The sequence below is a fragment of the Hippichthys cyanospilos genome, chromosome 2, assembly GCF_059441005.1.
Source record: "Hippichthys cyanospilos isolate Australia breed blue-spotted pipefish chromosome 2, RoL_Hcya_1.0, whole genome shotgun sequence".
Taxonomy (NCBI): Eukaryota; Metazoa; Chordata; class Actinopteri; order Syngnathiformes; family Syngnathidae; genus Hippichthys; species Hippichthys cyanospilos.
The window spans coordinates 11,278,050-11,295,866 of NC_142370.1; the positions used below are offsets into that span (position 1 = coordinate 11,278,050).

General features: G+C 37.9%; 2 protein-coding genes across 3 annotated transcripts; both read left to right on the top strand.

The window, feature by feature from the left end:
* Positions 1-1,020: 1,020 nt before the first annotated feature.
* On the top strand, positions 1,021-3,624 carry LOC148427271 (lithostathine-1-alpha-like). 2 transcript variants are annotated; one of them, XM_088405348.1, is made up of 6 exons: positions 1,021-1,089; positions 2,756-2,780; positions 2,884-2,972; positions 3,090-3,221; positions 3,373-3,481; positions 3,554-3,624. In XM_088405348.1, the coding sequence occupies exons 1-6, from the start codon at positions 1,021-1,023 to the stop codon at positions 3,622-3,624; spliced, it is 495 nt and encodes a 164-aa protein (XP_088261474.1). The 2 variants fall into 2 exon arrangements, with proteins under 2 accessions (XP_088261474.1, XP_088261481.1); XM_088405355.1 differs by lacking the exon at positions 2,756-2,780 and having other exon boundaries at positions 1,021-1,114.
* Positions 3,625-10,471: 6,847 nt separating this feature from the next.
* Positions 10,472-11,800, top strand: LOC148427272 (galactose-specific lectin nattectin-like). Its single transcript, XM_088405327.1, has 7 exons — positions 10,472-10,501; positions 10,605-10,667; positions 10,767-10,785; positions 10,879-10,961; positions 11,058-11,192; positions 11,336-11,450; positions 11,513-11,800. Exons 2-7 carry the CDS (start codon positions 10,605-10,607, stop codon positions 11,587-11,589), a joined length of 492 nt encoding a protein of 163 aa, XP_088261453.1. The 5' UTR covers positions 10,472-10,501; the 3' UTR covers positions 11,590-11,800.
* The last annotated feature ends 6,017 nt before the right edge of the window (positions 11,801-17,817 follow it).

Below are 17,817 nucleotides of genomic sequence, written 5' to 3' on the forward strand. Positions count from 1 at the left end.
TATATACACACACACATACAATTTCTAGGTGAATATTTCATATGGCCTAATTAGAGCTTGAATTAGTCATAAAGTAGTGACAATTATTTTGACATATATATATATATATATTGAATATTTTTTTGACTTCCAACCACTCAAAATGTTCACGGGAGCAGCACGCTTGGGAACTATTGCAAAAGTTCAACATGTAATGAAAAAAATCCTTGAAGTCGTCAATCCGCGATGCAGCGAATCCGCGATAGCGGAACCGCGAAATAGCGAGGGTTCACTGTAATTGTAAAATTCATAGAAAATCACAATGTTCTGTCAATTGTAAACTATTTGCAGAACAGGTCTGCGGGCTACTTATGTGATACTCGGGGGCTACCCATTGGGTGACCCCTGTATTAGAGGGAGCCGGAGCCTATCCGAGCTGATTTCAGGGACAAAGCTGATACTCTGAACTGGTTGTAGTCGAGCACATATAGACGACCATTCACACGCTATCTACACGTCACAAATAGAAAACTGAACCCTGCTGCATGTACAAATGGGCAATTATACTGTCAGTGACTGGTATGCAACTGGTCATGATAATACCTATTATTTGTACACTTCACTTGTCATTCCTTCATAGCCCAGCAATGTTTCCAGTACTTTTCATATTTTCTAGTTTCGCTGCTAAACCTGTCCGATGTCATTGCTCTTCTCATATTAGATGAACTGAAAGGCGAATACAAAAGGACACTTGTCAAGATGTTACTCAAGAATGAGGAGCTAATTACAAGACATGTACAAAGATTTCCTTTTAAGAACCACAGTACAGAATTGACACACTGTCATCCAACGTATAAAAGGATCGCTCCTCGTCATCCTGAGCATCAAATATCACGACTGCGACTGAGGTAATGACACAATTTCACATCTTGCCTTTCAAAATAATGTTTTCACTATTTCAAGATTTAGCTCATTTTGGCTTCACTGTATCACAGTGATGCTATGATTTATTGTTCAACTTACAATTTTTGTTCTTTCAATATGCAGATGGCATTTGCTCTTCGCTCGTTGTTCCTCCTTTGTGGGATCAGTGGACTGTTGACTGGAGTCGTAAGTCAAAATATTTTCTTCCGATGTAAATTAATGTGCAGTGGCTTTGTCAAGTGTTTAACTATGAATTTTCATATTTTATGTTGCAGCTTCATTCCAAAATTGTTTTTTTTTTCTCTTCGATTTTACTTCCCAAACTGAATACACTTGTTTTGTTACTGGGACTTGATATCACTAGCACTTTTGATACATAAAATGTTCCCAAATCCAATGCAATATTATCATTAAAAAATCTCTCATTGTAGCAAATTTGCTTAAGATTATAAACAATTCATGTACATTTTCTTATTTTCTACATATACTCTTCAGACCCAGCCTTTTCATTTACTGTATGTCCTCTGTTGTGTCTATTTTGTCAAGACAGCTAGTTACACGTACCCCAAGCACACCTTGCATCCTTGGAAAGGCCAGTATGTCCTCTACTGAGAACCTTAGGACTCAGTAGGTTAGGTCCAATGACTGCAAAGCTATAGACTAAAAAAAAATACAAAATCTTCACTATAGAGGACAAATAATTAGGCTGGGGTTCAGGAGGATTTACATGAAGAAATTGCATTTTAATGGGCATTTGTCAGACACAGTGTTGGGAATAATGCATTACAAAAGTAATCTAATTATTGTAATGCATTACTTTTTGCTGCAATGCAGTAGTTTATTATACTACACCAAAAAATATTCATATTTCTCAGTACAAAACAGTATCACGATGCATTTTTAGTCTGAAAGTGCTGTTTGTTTTCTCAAATTTGACAAAAACACCACACCACAAGATCGGAGGAGAAAAGTCAGCGGCCAAATGTTTAATTTTTGTTATTAGTATCTATTACAGCAGAGATGAATACCGCAGCAGTAAACCACTGGTTCAATATGGACAATGCATACAAAAGATGTACTGTACATACGCCCATTACTTTCCGTTCAACAGAGGTGAAGTCATGAAGAATATAATAGTTCACTTAGTACGTGACACCCAAAGAGCTGTCCACTTTACCAAATAGCACCAGTAATTTCACAATCCATTTAGAGCAGCGCCATAGTAACGTGACGTTAGCGGTAAGAAAACACATGGAGGTTTGAGATTGGGGGGGGAAGCGGGCAAATCTAGCGCTCTCTCGCCCAGGAATGCCACTTAGACCTCAGGACGATAGGAGATTTGTGCCGGAGTATGTCGTACGTAGAAGATATGCTGTTGCTTTCCACAGTGGATTCACCAGCATTTTGAAATCTTGTCAGCTAGATCCCTATTGCAACTAGCAATAATGCTAAAGCTAATGCTAAATTTCACTGTGCGATTGCTATTAAAATAAAAATATCTGTAATATCCATATATAAATATATATATATATATATATATATATATATATATATATATATATATATATATATATATATATATTAGAACATAAATATCTCTGGTCAATATGTATCAAGATGAAAAATGCAAAAACTCATGAACGTTAAACACAATAACAATGATGTAGGCTTGCTGCTAACACTCACTGCGAAACAGTAGTAGAGACAGCTGACCTGTTTTTTTTTTTGTTTTTTTATTTAACGGGGATGCATATACAATGATTTTGAATGGACACATTTTGAAGGTCCGTCTGACATGTCATGGGGAAGATGCGCTGTCTGATTTTAAAAGCTCTTTTTTTTTTCTTCGCAGTTGTCGAAACCTACCGTGGTAAAAGGTTGGTAGCCGTGCCTCAACACGACACTTTTCCAAATGCCTTTGCTTTGTCGCCATTTGACACAAAGTCGAATTTTTTCTTCCTAAAACAACAACCGGTGTAGTCCAAAATAGCTGCCCTAAAGGCTGGACTCAGCTGGATTGCCACTGTTACATCTACGAAGATGAGGCAAGAACTTTTGCGGATGCAGAGGTATGGAAGTATGCTAAATGTTTACCCCTTAAACACTTTTGTGCCAGCGCCCAAATTTCGTGTTTGATCGTTCAAAAGTGAAACTGTGCTTCTTTGTGCACTGTTTTCCCCCATTAGAGCGTCTGCAACATTCTCGGTGGGAATCTTGTGTCAATTCACAGCGATCTGGAAAATGCATTTGTTCTCGAACTGATTCGGGCGGGTAATAACGACGACGAAGCCTGGATTGGTCTCCACGATGCGATTGAGGTGAAACATAAAAATTTCTGATCGAGTCATGCCGCTTGTGTTGAGTCGAAATATTTGATCCCAAATAGAAAACGAACGTGTTGGTTTGTCTGCCTCCATCAACTTAAAGGAAAGAGACTCATTCAAATGTGATATTTTTTTTGTATTCCAGGAGGATGACTTCATATGGACCGATGGCTCAGATAATGATTACACCAACTTTGACGTGGGTGGTTCAGAGCCTGATGGCACCGGTGACTGCGTACACATGGATGAAAGCGGTGAGTGAAATCTGTTGTCACGGTTTGCGCAAATATATTGCTGGCATACTTCAACATTTACATTTCTTCCAGCTGGAGAATGGGAGGATGTGCTCTGCTCAGAAGAGTTCCCGTACGTTTGCATCAGAGATTTGACCCACTAAATGTATTTTATTGACCATGATGGCTCTGTGAGCCAATGTCCAATAGGAGGGGTGCCTTTGTATTTCTGGGTTTATTAATCAAATGCTCTTTTTTTTCCCTTGATGCTCATTTGTCAGTGTAGAAACCAGTATGTAATGTGAAAGAGCATCATTCTGATGAATGAAATCTATCTGCAGTCAAATAATTGTTTGTGTCTCTTTTTCTCAAATGTGCTGAGAGTATGACTAGATTGCAGAATTATGCTCTTGTCCATGAACAGCAATAATACAATTTTCTGTATTAGTAGTGCTGTCAAGAGATTGAAAGCTTGAGAGATTCGTGGATTGAAATCCTTCATGAATTGATCTCATTTCATTTTAATTTTTTAACCTAAAGATTTCCCAGAAAAACTCTCAACCAGAGGTTTTTTTTGGATACACTGTGTTATTGTGGCAGATCAAAAGCTTGATTAACAATAACAAAAAAGTGGCTTCGGCTCATTTATTTTACTTAACTGACAGTCATTTGTTTTCTTTAACTAACAGATGCAGTTGAAACAACTTATCTTATCCGCAACACAAACTTTTAAGACTTCTCTCATCTGACACGCGATACAGGCGTGACTTAAAAAAACAGCGTATATCAACACTCCATCGGACTTCTGAGCAAATGACATCACGGTCTTTCAACCAGGCGTTTATCTTTAGTTGGCTGTTAACGCAGAGTAATAACTCACCAAAGCAAAGGATTTTTGATTGAACATATTTACATTTATGTTTTAAAAAAAAAAAAACACAAACTTTGGAAGTACATTTTTTAGTAGTACATTTAGGACATATTTTATTTAGCAACTCCTAAAGACTGATCATCGGTTTTGTTTCTGGCTCATCTGCTGGAAGATTGCATCACTAGTGACATACTGTACATAAACACAATTTAGCATTGAGTGCTTCCTGTTTCAAGAGTTTTATTGTCATATGCATATTAATACTGCACAACGAAATTCTTATTCTGTTCACCTTTCTGAGCAGACTTCATTCCATAATCAAGCAAATAATAAAGTAGGGCAATTAAACAAAAACAAGAAGAAGGGTCGTAAGAGCAATAATAATGAACTGCTAGTACATGAATAGATTTACATTCCGAGCATATTATGGAGTATATGGAGAGGAAAAAAAATGTATGCATATGAGGATGATAGTGCAAAATATTATGGATTTGGTAGCTTTCCTGCACTGTGCAGAATTTGTAAGGTGCACGTGCTCGTGCGATGAAGTGATTGGTGGTGAGACAGATTAGTACGTGAGGGATTTGTTCAGAATAGGGATGGCATGTAGTAGGTAGAGGCTTTAGGTAAATTCATTTAGTTTTAATTTGAAAATAAATATGTACTGACCCTAAAGGGCAAGCCCATTCATATAATGTATACTTTTTTTTTATTGAGCAGAAAACGCAACCGTTTTTTCGTAGTGAGTATCAACTACGCATGTTGGTGCTCCGTTGCTTTAAATATTGATGCCGTGAATATTCTTCTGTAAAGGTATCCCAGGAGTAACCATTGCTATCGTTGGTTTAAACGTTTTATCGAGGTATCTTTCCTTTAGAATCCTGATAATCCTATCCTCCAATTACTTCTGTTTCATGTTGCTCGAGATGACTGGGAAAGAAATTCCCTCGGCAAAAACGACCAATCCGGGACAAGCCTTGAGTCTTCAAGAGGAAGAATATGAAGAGACCTTTTACCTTATAGTTTCAATTTACTGCCATCAACAAATGCTAAGAAAGATCCTGAAAATACAGTAGATTACGTCGCAAATGACGGCATGTGAATGTTATTCAGTGCCTTTTGATGCCACAATTTTATTTTGAGATTGATTGATAGCAGTAAAACAAGTTTACCAGCCATGAAAACAACTCTGTAATGCAACGAGCATTTTTTGTATGTGATGCCGTGTTTCCTGAAGACATTGCTTGTGTAGGCTGGGAGGCTGAATTAAAGGGTATAGGATGATGCGGGATATTTTTGAATGATATGAAATGATTTTAATGGCAATAACCTGGAATAAGTTGAACTTGAAGTTGAAATGGGTGGAAGAGGTCTAAAATGTGGGAATAGGTTGAAAATGGATACATTTTGAATTTTTTGGATTTTAAAACGTTTGCAAATGGGACAAATAAATGAGATAGGCTTAGTGATGGAATAGCAGAGAAGGCCTTTCTGGCTCTCATGGCCCACAACTGTGGGCTACATACCAACGTTACAATGTTATATAGGAATTTAAGACACCATTGCATCTTCAGCAAGTGAAAAATATACATTAATATATCACACGTTGCTCAAATTTTCTCTGCAGTGGTCCAACGAATCATCTTTGATCCTTGATCTGTATGGCATGTCATGGTTTCATGGATTGGTTAAAAACAAAAGGCAAATTTACTTGAAGGCGGCATTTAGTGACAGGGAAACTAGAAAAAAAGTCAAGTTCAGATGCCTGAAATGTATTAAATGGTCATTTGTCAACGTTGTGCAAAAGTTAATTTCTCATGTTCACTGTCATTTCGAAATGACAAGAACTGAAAAGAAAACAACCTGCAGCAGTAGTTTTTGATAATGGAACAAATCGCCAACATGAAGGCTAAGTTCAAAATAAAATCTTACCAAATAACACCGATGCCACTGCAGTAGCTTTCGGGAGCTTTTATTTTGAAGTCGGCCCTCAGAACACGTGGTGGCCTGTTGGCTAGCTTGGCTTGTTTTCTTGACAGTTTGGCTTGTCTAATTCAAATTTTTATTTTCATCACATATTAGCTCACAACTTAAAAATATTGCAATCCCAAAATCATATTTAATTGGTCGTCATCTGCTGTCATGGTATGACTTGGCACAAATTTCCAGAGTTAGCAGCTAGCATGGAGCACTAATGCGGTTCTGATGTTATCGTCTCAGAGCCCAAAGTCATAGCTCACTCGTAGCGTAGAGAATGTGCAGCATTTAACAAATTTGGTGAAACTACTACCAAGGAGCAGTGATAGAGAGGCAAAATATCCCAGGTGCGATGGATCATGTCAATTTAAAGGCTCAGTTATGCTTGAAATGTGTATATGTAATGTCAAATTCACTTCAAGGTACATTCATTAAAACCAAGCGCCCGTATTTTGATATTTTTATTTTTTGTATTAATATTTTTTGCTATTCTAAAAAAATACCAATCCATGACTCAAATCTGGGATCTCATCCAAATCTTGAGTTTTGTTTTTCATTGGTCGCACTAATCAAATGTTTTAATCAAGGAAGTTGTGTCAATTTATTGCACACCCTGGAGCAAAAACCATTTATTCCTTATGTTTTTGTTGATGGTTTTGTTTTGGTAACCGATTGTAGATCCTCTGTTAGAGAAAGCAGTTCTTGCATTCCTGCACATGGTGAAGAACAAATACATTGGATGATTAATATCAATCCTGTCAAGCGTGTCTCAAACTTTGGGTCATCTTCCATCCATCTATCCATTTTCTTCCGATTATCTTAAAAGAACAAATCAAACTTTGGATAGCACTGTGGCTCAGGGCTGTTACTTTAGCTATATAATATTGCATAACTTGTGTTCCCGAGTGAAGGCTCATGACTGCCATCAGGTGTTTTCTTCTCAACATTGACTTTGTTGCTCACTTTACTTTGACATTCTTTTGTGCAGTTGGTCCTAATTGCCTCAATAGGCTTTGTCAAGAGTTCACCAGCGACACCTAACGTTGGAGTTGGTCAGGTTCTGCATGGTTGGATAGTCACTGAGTTTCATTATGTTGAGAGGTCATTAAAGCTACAATGTTTGTGTGTGTTCATAAGTGAATTGATTAGTGGAGGGGCGCTGTTTTCTTTTTTTTTTTTTTTTTCGGGCAAGAGGTATTTATTATATTTAAAAACAGTACCGTGGACTCCCTCGGGTTATCAACTATGCACTGACACAAATAGCAGAAATACAATACAGCTATTTTAGCAAACGTATAAATGGGAAGTCAGGTCGAATGTTTTCTTAACAATAAAACTCTAAACATCGCAATCTGATTAATATGGTGTTTGTGCAACATGAAATTAGCACATCCATTGTTATCCATCCCAGGGAGCAATCATTTTCAGAAAAGTCATGAATGTATGATTGATAAGCCATCAAATTTTTACTGCCTTGGTCCCATACTTTTTTCCTTCCTACCATCCTTCTATCCATCCATCCATCCATCCATCCATCCATCCATCCATCCATCCATCCACCCATCCATCCATCCATCCATCCATCCATCCATCCATCCATCCATCCATCCATCCATCCAGTCACCATCTCCTGCCCATGTCTCTACAAGTATAAAAGACAAAAGTGGTTTAAAGCAACATAGTGAAGCAGTATTTAGCTGTTTTGCTGCAATGAAATGGAAAAAAGAAGTGGTCTGCCTCTACTGCAAATGTTTCGGTATTCATGTTTTTAAAAAAAAAAAATCCTCTCGTGCTTGATTAAAGCATTTTACAAAATCATATTTGATCTTTTTCTTGCTCTGTATGTTCTCCTCATAAATATCTTTTATTTTCATTCTTTTGAATGTCTTTTGTTCCTTGTTTTTACAGTAAACGGTTTTAAATGTTGTCACGTAAAATACAATGAGTGACATTTTGAATGAAATGCGTAATACAAATGAAGCTGTGTTGCCGACAGACAAATATGTGAGTGTGATCTGTGCCTGTGAGTTATTTTGATGTTGCTGTTGCAAAGCACTGAAATGTTGTTTTCAGGTGAAAAAATAGAAACATAGCGGGAATCGACATTTATTTTGCTACTTTGTGGTTTTTGTTTTTTTTCTATTGATTGACATGTAAACAGTCTTTGGGACGCACAAAGTCTTTGATGTCAGAACTTAAAAATAAATGAAAAGATGATGAAAGATGACAAAAGATCACTTCCCGCTTCAAGACCAAATGCCAGCAGCCATTTTGTATCTTAGTCTCTGAAAGACCTCGGGTAGTTTTACACAACTGACAATTGTAAACTGAGCGGATATCAACCCAGTCATTTTGTTTTTTTCATCATTGAATTGTTTCTGCGCCTTTAATATTTATGGCAAGTTTTTTTTCAAAGACGCAACAATGTGGGTGGTTAGGACCGCAGCCGGCTTCAAGGAACCGAATAAGTGGCATACCGTCGACCAGCTGCTGCATTCTGCTGGGTGTGCCGTAATTGTCACCCTCCACCCAGCTGAATTATCTAAGGTGTGTTTTGTGCTGTGACGTCTGAGTAATTAAGAGCAGAGAATATTTTCTTGAACGTGGGAGCTCCACCCTGTTTCATCAAACTCCCTGTCGGACACCTTTGATTCCACTCTTTCAGTGCTAAATGACTTTGATCATTTCTCTCTGACCGCTTCAAAGGTTGAAAGTCTTTCAGCAAACGACAACTTCAACAAATGCAAGGGTGCTTCATTTTCATCCACTTCTTTCACAAAGGCAATTTTGAAATCAGAGATTTCACGTTCTGCATTTGTACCCTTTTTGTAGTTGCCGTGTTTACTATTGCAATGCAGGGACTTCAACACGCCAGAAAACTATGCAGGTCCCCAAAACTCACTCATTAGTGCCATTGGTGTGACTCTAATTTGCAAAGCTTTTTTTTTTTTTGCCTGTGGGGTTTAACGCAAGTGTAGCATAACATCAAGCATCATGCGTATAACATTTGAACATTTTACTATACATACATATATATATATATATATATATATATATATATATATATATATATATATGTGTGTACACACACGCTGGGGCCTTGAATGGACAATGAATTTGTGTGAGGAATCATAATAAAGATTACTAGTGTCTGAAGCAAACAAATTTGGACGTGCGACGTCTTTAAATCCTGTATTGCCTGTGGCTGAAAATTGAGCACATAGGCATAAAATACATTAGGATGTCCTTGTTTGCAGAGAGTTTTTTAATCGCATTTGCAGGCATCAAAAATAATGTTTAGATGCCAGATGAGAAGAAGACAAGTCTTTGGAACGAATTCGTGCATGCGCAAGAATGCTGTCTGTTTGTATGTTTGAGCATTGGAAACGGCATCGGAAATTTTCTGAAAAAGAATATAACCGAGACAGACATTCCACGAGGGCTTTACTTTGCTTTCTGATCGCCTCGATTTTTCAGCATTCTTTCTAAACGTGAATAAATGTTTTCCCGAACGAGGATGATGGCGACGGCTAACTGGGATAGCGGCATACCAAACCGCCATGTGGATGGGTGTGTCCCCTAATTGAGGAAGTCGGGGCCTATCCAAATGTAAATGCCTAGGCGTGTAAGGTGTGTTTTGTACTTAATGAATAATGCTGACGTTACTCTGTTAAAGATCAATTAAGTCACAAGAACATTTTCTGGTATGCAGGTGCACCACCCTGCTTGTCGTCTTCCGCCGTTTGTTTTCGCATTTTCCATAAAACATTGTGGCCAAAATAGCACGTTTTGCCTCAAACAAGCTTGAAATAATTCTTTCTTACAGTGTTTCGGTCAGGGAATGTCGTAAACGTTAGCAAACTGTGGGCTTGTGGAGTCCCTTGAGTTTCTTTTATTGGTTGACATCCATGCAAAAATATATGACTGAACGCCTCAATTCTTGTTTAGGCTTCGTTAAGGGAGAATTACCCAACACACGTTTTATGAATTTTTTAGTTGAAAATCCTTTGACGTGATGTCAACCCCACACGGCTAAGTAACCTGAGCGTCTCCCAAAGGTTGTTCGAGAACTCGTCTGATGTGTCACGTGACAAGGCTATGATTGGCGTGGACATTCCTGGGCTGCGTCAACCCAGCGTATAAAAGGACTGCTCCTGCTCTTTCTCGGCATCAAGCGTCACCCCACTGCAAAGGTAACTTCACGCATCCAATCTCATTACTAACTAAGACATTTTCAAACAACACGCATGAGATTGATTTCAAAGGCATAATCGAGGTTCTTCTATTGTTGCACAGATGGCATCTGGTCTTCGCTCGCTGCTCCTCCTTTGCGGGGTCTGTGGACTCTTGTCCGGAGTCGTAAGTGAAAATCTCTGCTAGTGCCTTCCATAAGTGTCTTGTTGTTATTCAATATTTTGATCATCGCTGATTTTCCTTCTTGCGTTTTCTTCTTCCCAGTCATGCCAGACTTTGAAAGGTTAGTCCAAACGCCACACTTGAATTCCTTTTTCAGCTTCCTCCTTTCCTGAGAGCCACCGGATTGATTCGTTGCCTAAAACGTGTGTTGCAGGGTACTGCCCCAAAGGGTGGACTCGATTGAACAATCGTTGTTTCATCTACCAGCATGAGAGCAGAACCTTTGCAGATGCAGAGGTTTGCGGTCTCGTTTAAAATAGTTGACTTGCATTTCAGGACAGAATCTCGCTGTTGAATGAACACTTTTTTTTTTTTTTTTTTTTTTTGCACCAGAGCGTTTGCAACGTTCTTGGTGGTAACCTGGCCTCCATCACCAGTGATCTGGAAAACCAAGTGATTATCGAAGTGATTAGGGAAGCTGCTGGGACCCTCAAAGACACCTGGATTGGATACTATGATCGAATTGAGGTAAAACCAAAAAGTTCTGATCGAATATCTGAGCTCAACTTGAGAAAGTAGCTTGGCTTCCAGGGAAAAAAAAAACAAATGAAACATGAAAATTCAAGAATTGTTTTTTTGTGGCTTTTTCATTTGGGAATTTTGTCTTCCAGGAGGGTTACTTCATCTGGACTGATGGCACCATTAGCGATTATGACGACTTTGCCGATGGTCAGCCAGGAGACAACCCAACCGTTGATGAGGACTGTGTGGACATTGAGGCAACTGGTAAGAAAAAAAATGTTTAGTTTTCACAGGATTTAATGTCATATTTGTACTTGTTCTTACAGATGAACAGTGGCATGATGACGAATGCAGTGACGAAAGCCCATACATTTGCGCCAAAACAGTGCACGTCAAGAAATAAATCACCAGTCCATCATGTCTTCAAACACAGTGTCTTTTCCTGCCTTCTGAATGAGAACAAACACTTCAGGGATATTTCCAGGTCTATTCACCTATTCCTTTTTGTTCTTTTCCTTTTGCTTCTTCTGCACCATTCAGTTGTTATTGGTTGTGGTCAGTCAAAAATAACCTCAAGGTTTATCACTAATAAATGAAGGAATCAGTTTCTGCATAAGAAATGTGTTTTGTGTCCTTTTTGCTCTTTTTAAAAATCTTCAAACTTAGCTGTCGAAGGCAAAGTTGCACTTAGATTTACATTGCGCCGTTTCGTATGAATTGGAATGCTTATAGAGCGTTGGTCGGACGCTCTATTTCAACGTACTGCACAAGTGACGCCTCACATGCAGGGAACTCGGGAAACGTCAAACAAATAAATCCACCTTGATTCTAGATGATACGTGGGAGTTTATAACTTTTTTTTAAATTTTAATTTTTTTTGTAATCGTCTGCCAACAGCGACATCCTCTCTTTAACAGATTGAAAATGCCTGCATGTTTAGTCCCAACATATTTATAGAAAATGATTGGATGGATATTTTCAACACCAACAGAATACCGTTAGTTAGATAGCAGTTAGACATCGAAATCAAGACGAAATCAATATCTTTTTTTATTTTATCTCCCTTTGTTTGATGCATTAGTTCAGTGAGCATAAAAACACAATGCGCATAATTCATTCAATTTTCACTTCTATTTCATAGTTGTTCCATAAATTGAAACCTCGAACAGATACACACATTTGCTTGCTGGTGGCTGGAAAAAATAAATAAATAATAAAAAACAGCAGATAAGCCCCACTGGACTAGAAGCCGCAGGGCTCAAATCATGAGGAAAAAGTCGCGGCTTATAGTCCAAAAAATACGATAAGTGGACTAATTCACCCGTTTTTATCCATCTAAGGGACGGCCGTTTACGACCTACGACTCGGGACGATGACCAATCACGGCTCCCCCGTTTTCTGAGTTTGGTCACGTGACATTCCCAAGCTGAGCCGCAATTGGTTGTTACCTGAGCCCCGAGCAACTGTGACGTGGTTTTCAGCCGCCCCCCGAGATAGTGAAAACTGACTTCGCTGCTTAATTCAGATTCCACAAAACTGTCTTTAGACTGGACATAGTCAAGAAATTTAAACATGAACTCCTTACTAAGTGGGGAACTGTCACACCACCACATTTTATTCATCAATGGCCCAACCTCTAATCGAACATGTTCGGTGTCAATGAAACAAGATGTTTGCACTTTTCCATCATACACTATTCAATGTTCTATACCAGGGGTGTCCAAACTTTTTGCAAAGGGGGCCAGATTTGGTGTGTTCAAAATATCGGGGGCCAACCTTGGCAGGCGATCTTTACAAATACCAGCAATAATTTAAATACATTTCAGTGAGCCGTTCTGTGTTGGACAGAAGTAATTGTACTCTTGGGTGCAAATTACATTTGAAACATAAAAAAAGATCTCACCACGGCAGTTTAATATTTCTAGAATTTTTAAACACGATAACAGAGAAATGAGCAAGTAAGAGTCATATCAACAAGTGCAGGACTCATTTAAAATATGAAATTAGTCAATGTTGATTGGATTTTTCAATGTTTCTTATTCTGGAGGGAAAACGTTTTCAGACTGATCGTAAATGAAAAATGACTCGTCCGCATGAGTGTGATGGGTGAAACTGAGACCCGGAGTGCAGGACAAAGGCCAGGTGTGGCTCTATGGCAGTCGTATGGACGCGCAAGATGTCTTTTAAATGAGAGTCCGGTAGACGTGTCCTCACACGGCTCTTATTTAAGATCATAACCGAGAATGTCTTCTCACACAAATACGTCGACCCGAACGAGCTGTTTGATCATTTTTCTCTCCAACTGTCTCAGCGGAGGTTCCAAATGCAGGTCTTGATGGGTAACGGGAGCAATATTGAAAAAGTTTAATAAATATCTGGTGTTCCAATGTTTGTGTCTAATCCTATATTTGCCAAAACAGTATATCCAAAATATTGTTGCGCTTGCTAAAATGGAGTATTTTGATGAACGTCAAGAAGGAATATAGGAATATAGGAATATATAGAATATATAGGATATATATAGGATATATATAGAATATATAGGAATATATCCAACTTGGATATATATTTGAGCCGGAGAGGCGCTTTTGGAATTTGGTGATGAAAATGGCAATGATACTGTATATCAGACAAAGAAAACGCCATGTTGTGTTGGAAGGGCGGCAGGGAGCAATTGGAGGCTGCTTTTTTTTTTTTCTTTTTTGCTTTATAGTACTTTTCCCTTTTATCAATGGGGGCCACGAATGACCCCAGTGAAAAGGGTTTTTGTTTTTGCCATGTGAACCGTAATTGTGATAAAGTAAGGGGTTGCATCTTTTTTTTTTTTCTGGCACTTTGATGCTCTCGGGTTTTTGTCCGCTTAGACAAATATTTACCCTGTATAAATGCTGTGAAAAATAGTTAACAGTTGAACGTTTTTTATACTGCTTTTTCCTTATGTCAGTGTTAAAAAAGTATACAGTTTTAGTTATACAGTGTTTATAGATAATAATCTTATTTATTGTCAGTGTGGCAAGTGCGGGAGGGGGGGCATGCAAAATGTTTTCTCTTTCCTAGGGGGGGCTTTGCAAAACCTAATTGAGAAGCACTGCCATAACCTCAATCCTAAACCAATTCAAATCTGTTACCTAAAAGCAAGTCTTGACCCTCAAAAAGAGGTCTGAACAATTGAGGCCCAACCAAAATACGATTGGATGCCACTTTTTCCTGATGAACCATGTATTTTTTTTTTCCCCTTCCGAGTTCTGGAGTTATACTTTAAATTTTATTTTAGCACGTTGATCTGAACTTGGTCATCTGTGACTCTCATTCTAAGACTTTTGTGTATTTGTTTTGAAAATGTACTCATATCTTGGACAACATTTTTATTTATAACTTTGAATTGAATCTACTGATATGTTTTTTTAATTATAACGTCTCGCTGGTAAAATTCATCTTATAATATTGATTGTAAAGCTCTATATTCACAAATTTGTGAAGACAAAGCTAATTTTTCTTTCTTATTCAAGGTATTTGATATGTATTTGCATTCTTTAGCAAATTGATAGAAACAAAAAAGCTGTTAAAATTGAAATTGTACGTCTATTTTTATCATTTAAAGTTTTCTTATTATTATTATCATCATTATTATATGTTTTTGCATGCAGGTGATACATTATTAAATTTTAAAAAAATAGCTAAATAAATGAAAACATACGTTTCATAATTAAAGTGGTTGCGTTTGAAATTCGGGTCTACTTCTTGGTAGACAACAGTATGCTGCCATCTTTTGGCCAACAACAGTTGTACCTCCTAAAAATGATCAGCAGCCTACATCAAGTAGAATACAAGTTGAACATTTTAAAAAAGAAATACGCAAAATCGGGTATGGTTTACTGTGCACGCCTTCCACGTATTAGCTTGCGAGGTCATGTCTGAGTAAGTTTCTTCCATACGTGTAGCTTCTATAAGGGAATATGTACTTATTATTTTTCCTTGACCCATGTCATGAGAAACGTTCGACTAATCGCACATTAACTGTTAACTTGTCAACCCTTAATTCTCCCACAGTCTATCATTAAAATACTTGTTATAATGAACCAATTTTGGAATTCACTATACATTAGCCAGGTGTTATAGCTTTGGGTGGAACTTGATAAATGACACGCCCAGTCATTAATTTCATTGTTTCCTTTTTCTTCAAGCAAGACAGAAAGCAATACATGCTTAGTGGTTAGTTGCAAGTTAGGTCACAATCCATTCTAAGGTTTGTTGCGTAAACTTTGTAATAGGTTGATCATTTATCTTTCATTTGAACAATAATCATTGTCATACAAAAATCAGCAGATGCCTGAAACAATAAAAACACTCTCTAACTCCTCCATTACACTAGAGTAGCGGAGAAGGTCTCTGCAGTGATTCTCCAAAAAAAAACATCACTTCAGGGTTTCTGCAGGTATCAGCAATGTTTGTTTGTTTTGTTTCTTTGTTTTTTTTTTATGCCAAGGCAGATCCTTCATTTAGCTGGCAATTTTTTTTTCCGTTTTTTTTTTTTTTTTTTTTTTTACATGTATGTGCGATTGTTAAACTACCTGGAAGTCTTTTCTTTTCCATCCAAAAATCCTTTGGATGTGGAAGTAATTGTTAGCTGATCAATATGTCACAAGGGGTGTATCATTGAGAAAAGCTTGTCAACGATATAGGACATAAGTGGCATGGAAGAATTTGCTTGACATATGCCTGAATGAATCCACCTCAATTATTCTATGGATTACATTATATTTGATGATTTTACAGCTTTAGTGATTGTACTATATTGATTATTTCTGGAGTACTTTTAAAGTTTGAGATGTCACATTTATTCTACTTTTAAATTGTAGGTTACATTCCCTTACTTTCATGATAGTACATTTAGTCTTATTTCAGGTTTTACTTTGATCTTCATTATGATTTTACATATTCAGTAATGTTGAATCTGTTGTCTTTTAGTGCCGTATTCTGAGTGCCTGACTTTCGAATTACTTCATTAGACAGGTGGTGTTTTTCTCAAGGTGACGAACATGTTACAGTGCGGTGAACCTTTGTTTTTTGTTTTTAATGTAATGTTCACGTACTGGATTTGAGATGTTTTCTTAATTTATTCTTTATTAATTTATTGTTTTACTCCTCTTATTCTTTTATGTATAGCACGTCTCCCTCCCAGTTCAAAGGACCCGGTTCAAATCCACCTGGGTTTGGCCTTCCTGTGTGGAGTTTGCATGTTCTCCCTGAGCCCGCGCAGGTTCTCAGGCTTCCTCCCACATTCCAAAAACCTGCATGGCAGGCCCTTTGCTTGTTCGGTTGGTTGAATGGTTGTTCGTCTCTGTGTGCCCTGCAATTGGCTGGCAACCAGTTCAGGGTGTCGCCCGCCTACTGTCCGAAGCCAGCTGAGATAGAAGCCTGCGACCCTTGTGAGGATCAGCGGCTATACAAAATGGATGGATGAATTGAACTGAATGATCTACTTAATTTGAAAGATTGAGTTGAACACTGTAGTTTAACGTTTTTTTTTTTTTTTACGGCCAAGCTGTAGAGCGTACTGTTTAATTTTGGTTTATTTTCAGATGCTCAATCGTTTGTATTTTTTGGTAGGATGACGAAGGTTTCCTTTTTTTGCGGGGGGGGGGGGGGGGCGGCTGGAGGGCGGGGGTGATGATGACTGAAGGGTGGGAGAGATGATGATTGGAGTTAGCAATGGACGGAGCGACATTCTGATGTTTAAGATTCTGAACATCTGAAAAAATAAACACAAAAACAAACACTTGAAAAAATGGCAGGCAGGTGATGATGGAATATTTGCATATAAATAGAGAGAGGGAGAGAGAGAGAGAGAGAGAGAGAGAGAGAGAGAGAGGGATGGATGGATGGATGGATGGATGGATGGATGGATAGATGGATAGATGGATAGATAGATAGATAGATAGATAGATAGATAGATAGATAGATAGATAGATAGATAGATAGATAGATAGATAGATAGATAGATAGATAGATGGATGGATGGATGGATGGATGGATGGATGGATGGATGGATGGATGGATGGATGGATGGATGGATGGATGGATGGATAGATAGATAGATAGATAGATAGATAGATAGATAGATAGATAGATAGATAGATAGATAGATAGATAGATAGATAGATAGATAGATAGATAGATAGATAGATAGATAGATAGATAGATCGGGGTTTAATGTAAAAAAAAACTTTTGTGGTAAAGAAGAAGCATTAATGGTACACATCACAAAGGAACCATGCCCTGTTCTTTCAAACAATGATGACAGGCCTAACTGCATAATTACACCAAAGCATTCGCAACTCATCCAAGATCCAAGAACAACTTTGCTAATGACAGAAGTGCATTGTGAATTGCATTTATAATTACAAAATTGTTTGGGTGTGAATTTGGACAGAGCATACTGTTAAGGCATTGGTCTATGAGGATGTCATGTGACACAGGACGCAACATTCCACGCAACATATAAAACCAATGCCCTTCATCATCCTCATCATCAAGCGCAGAGACTGCTAAGGTAAGCTCAATGATTTTCAATCACGCAAATCCAAACCAGTGGGAAAGATTCCTAACATCTCATTCTTCTATGGCACAG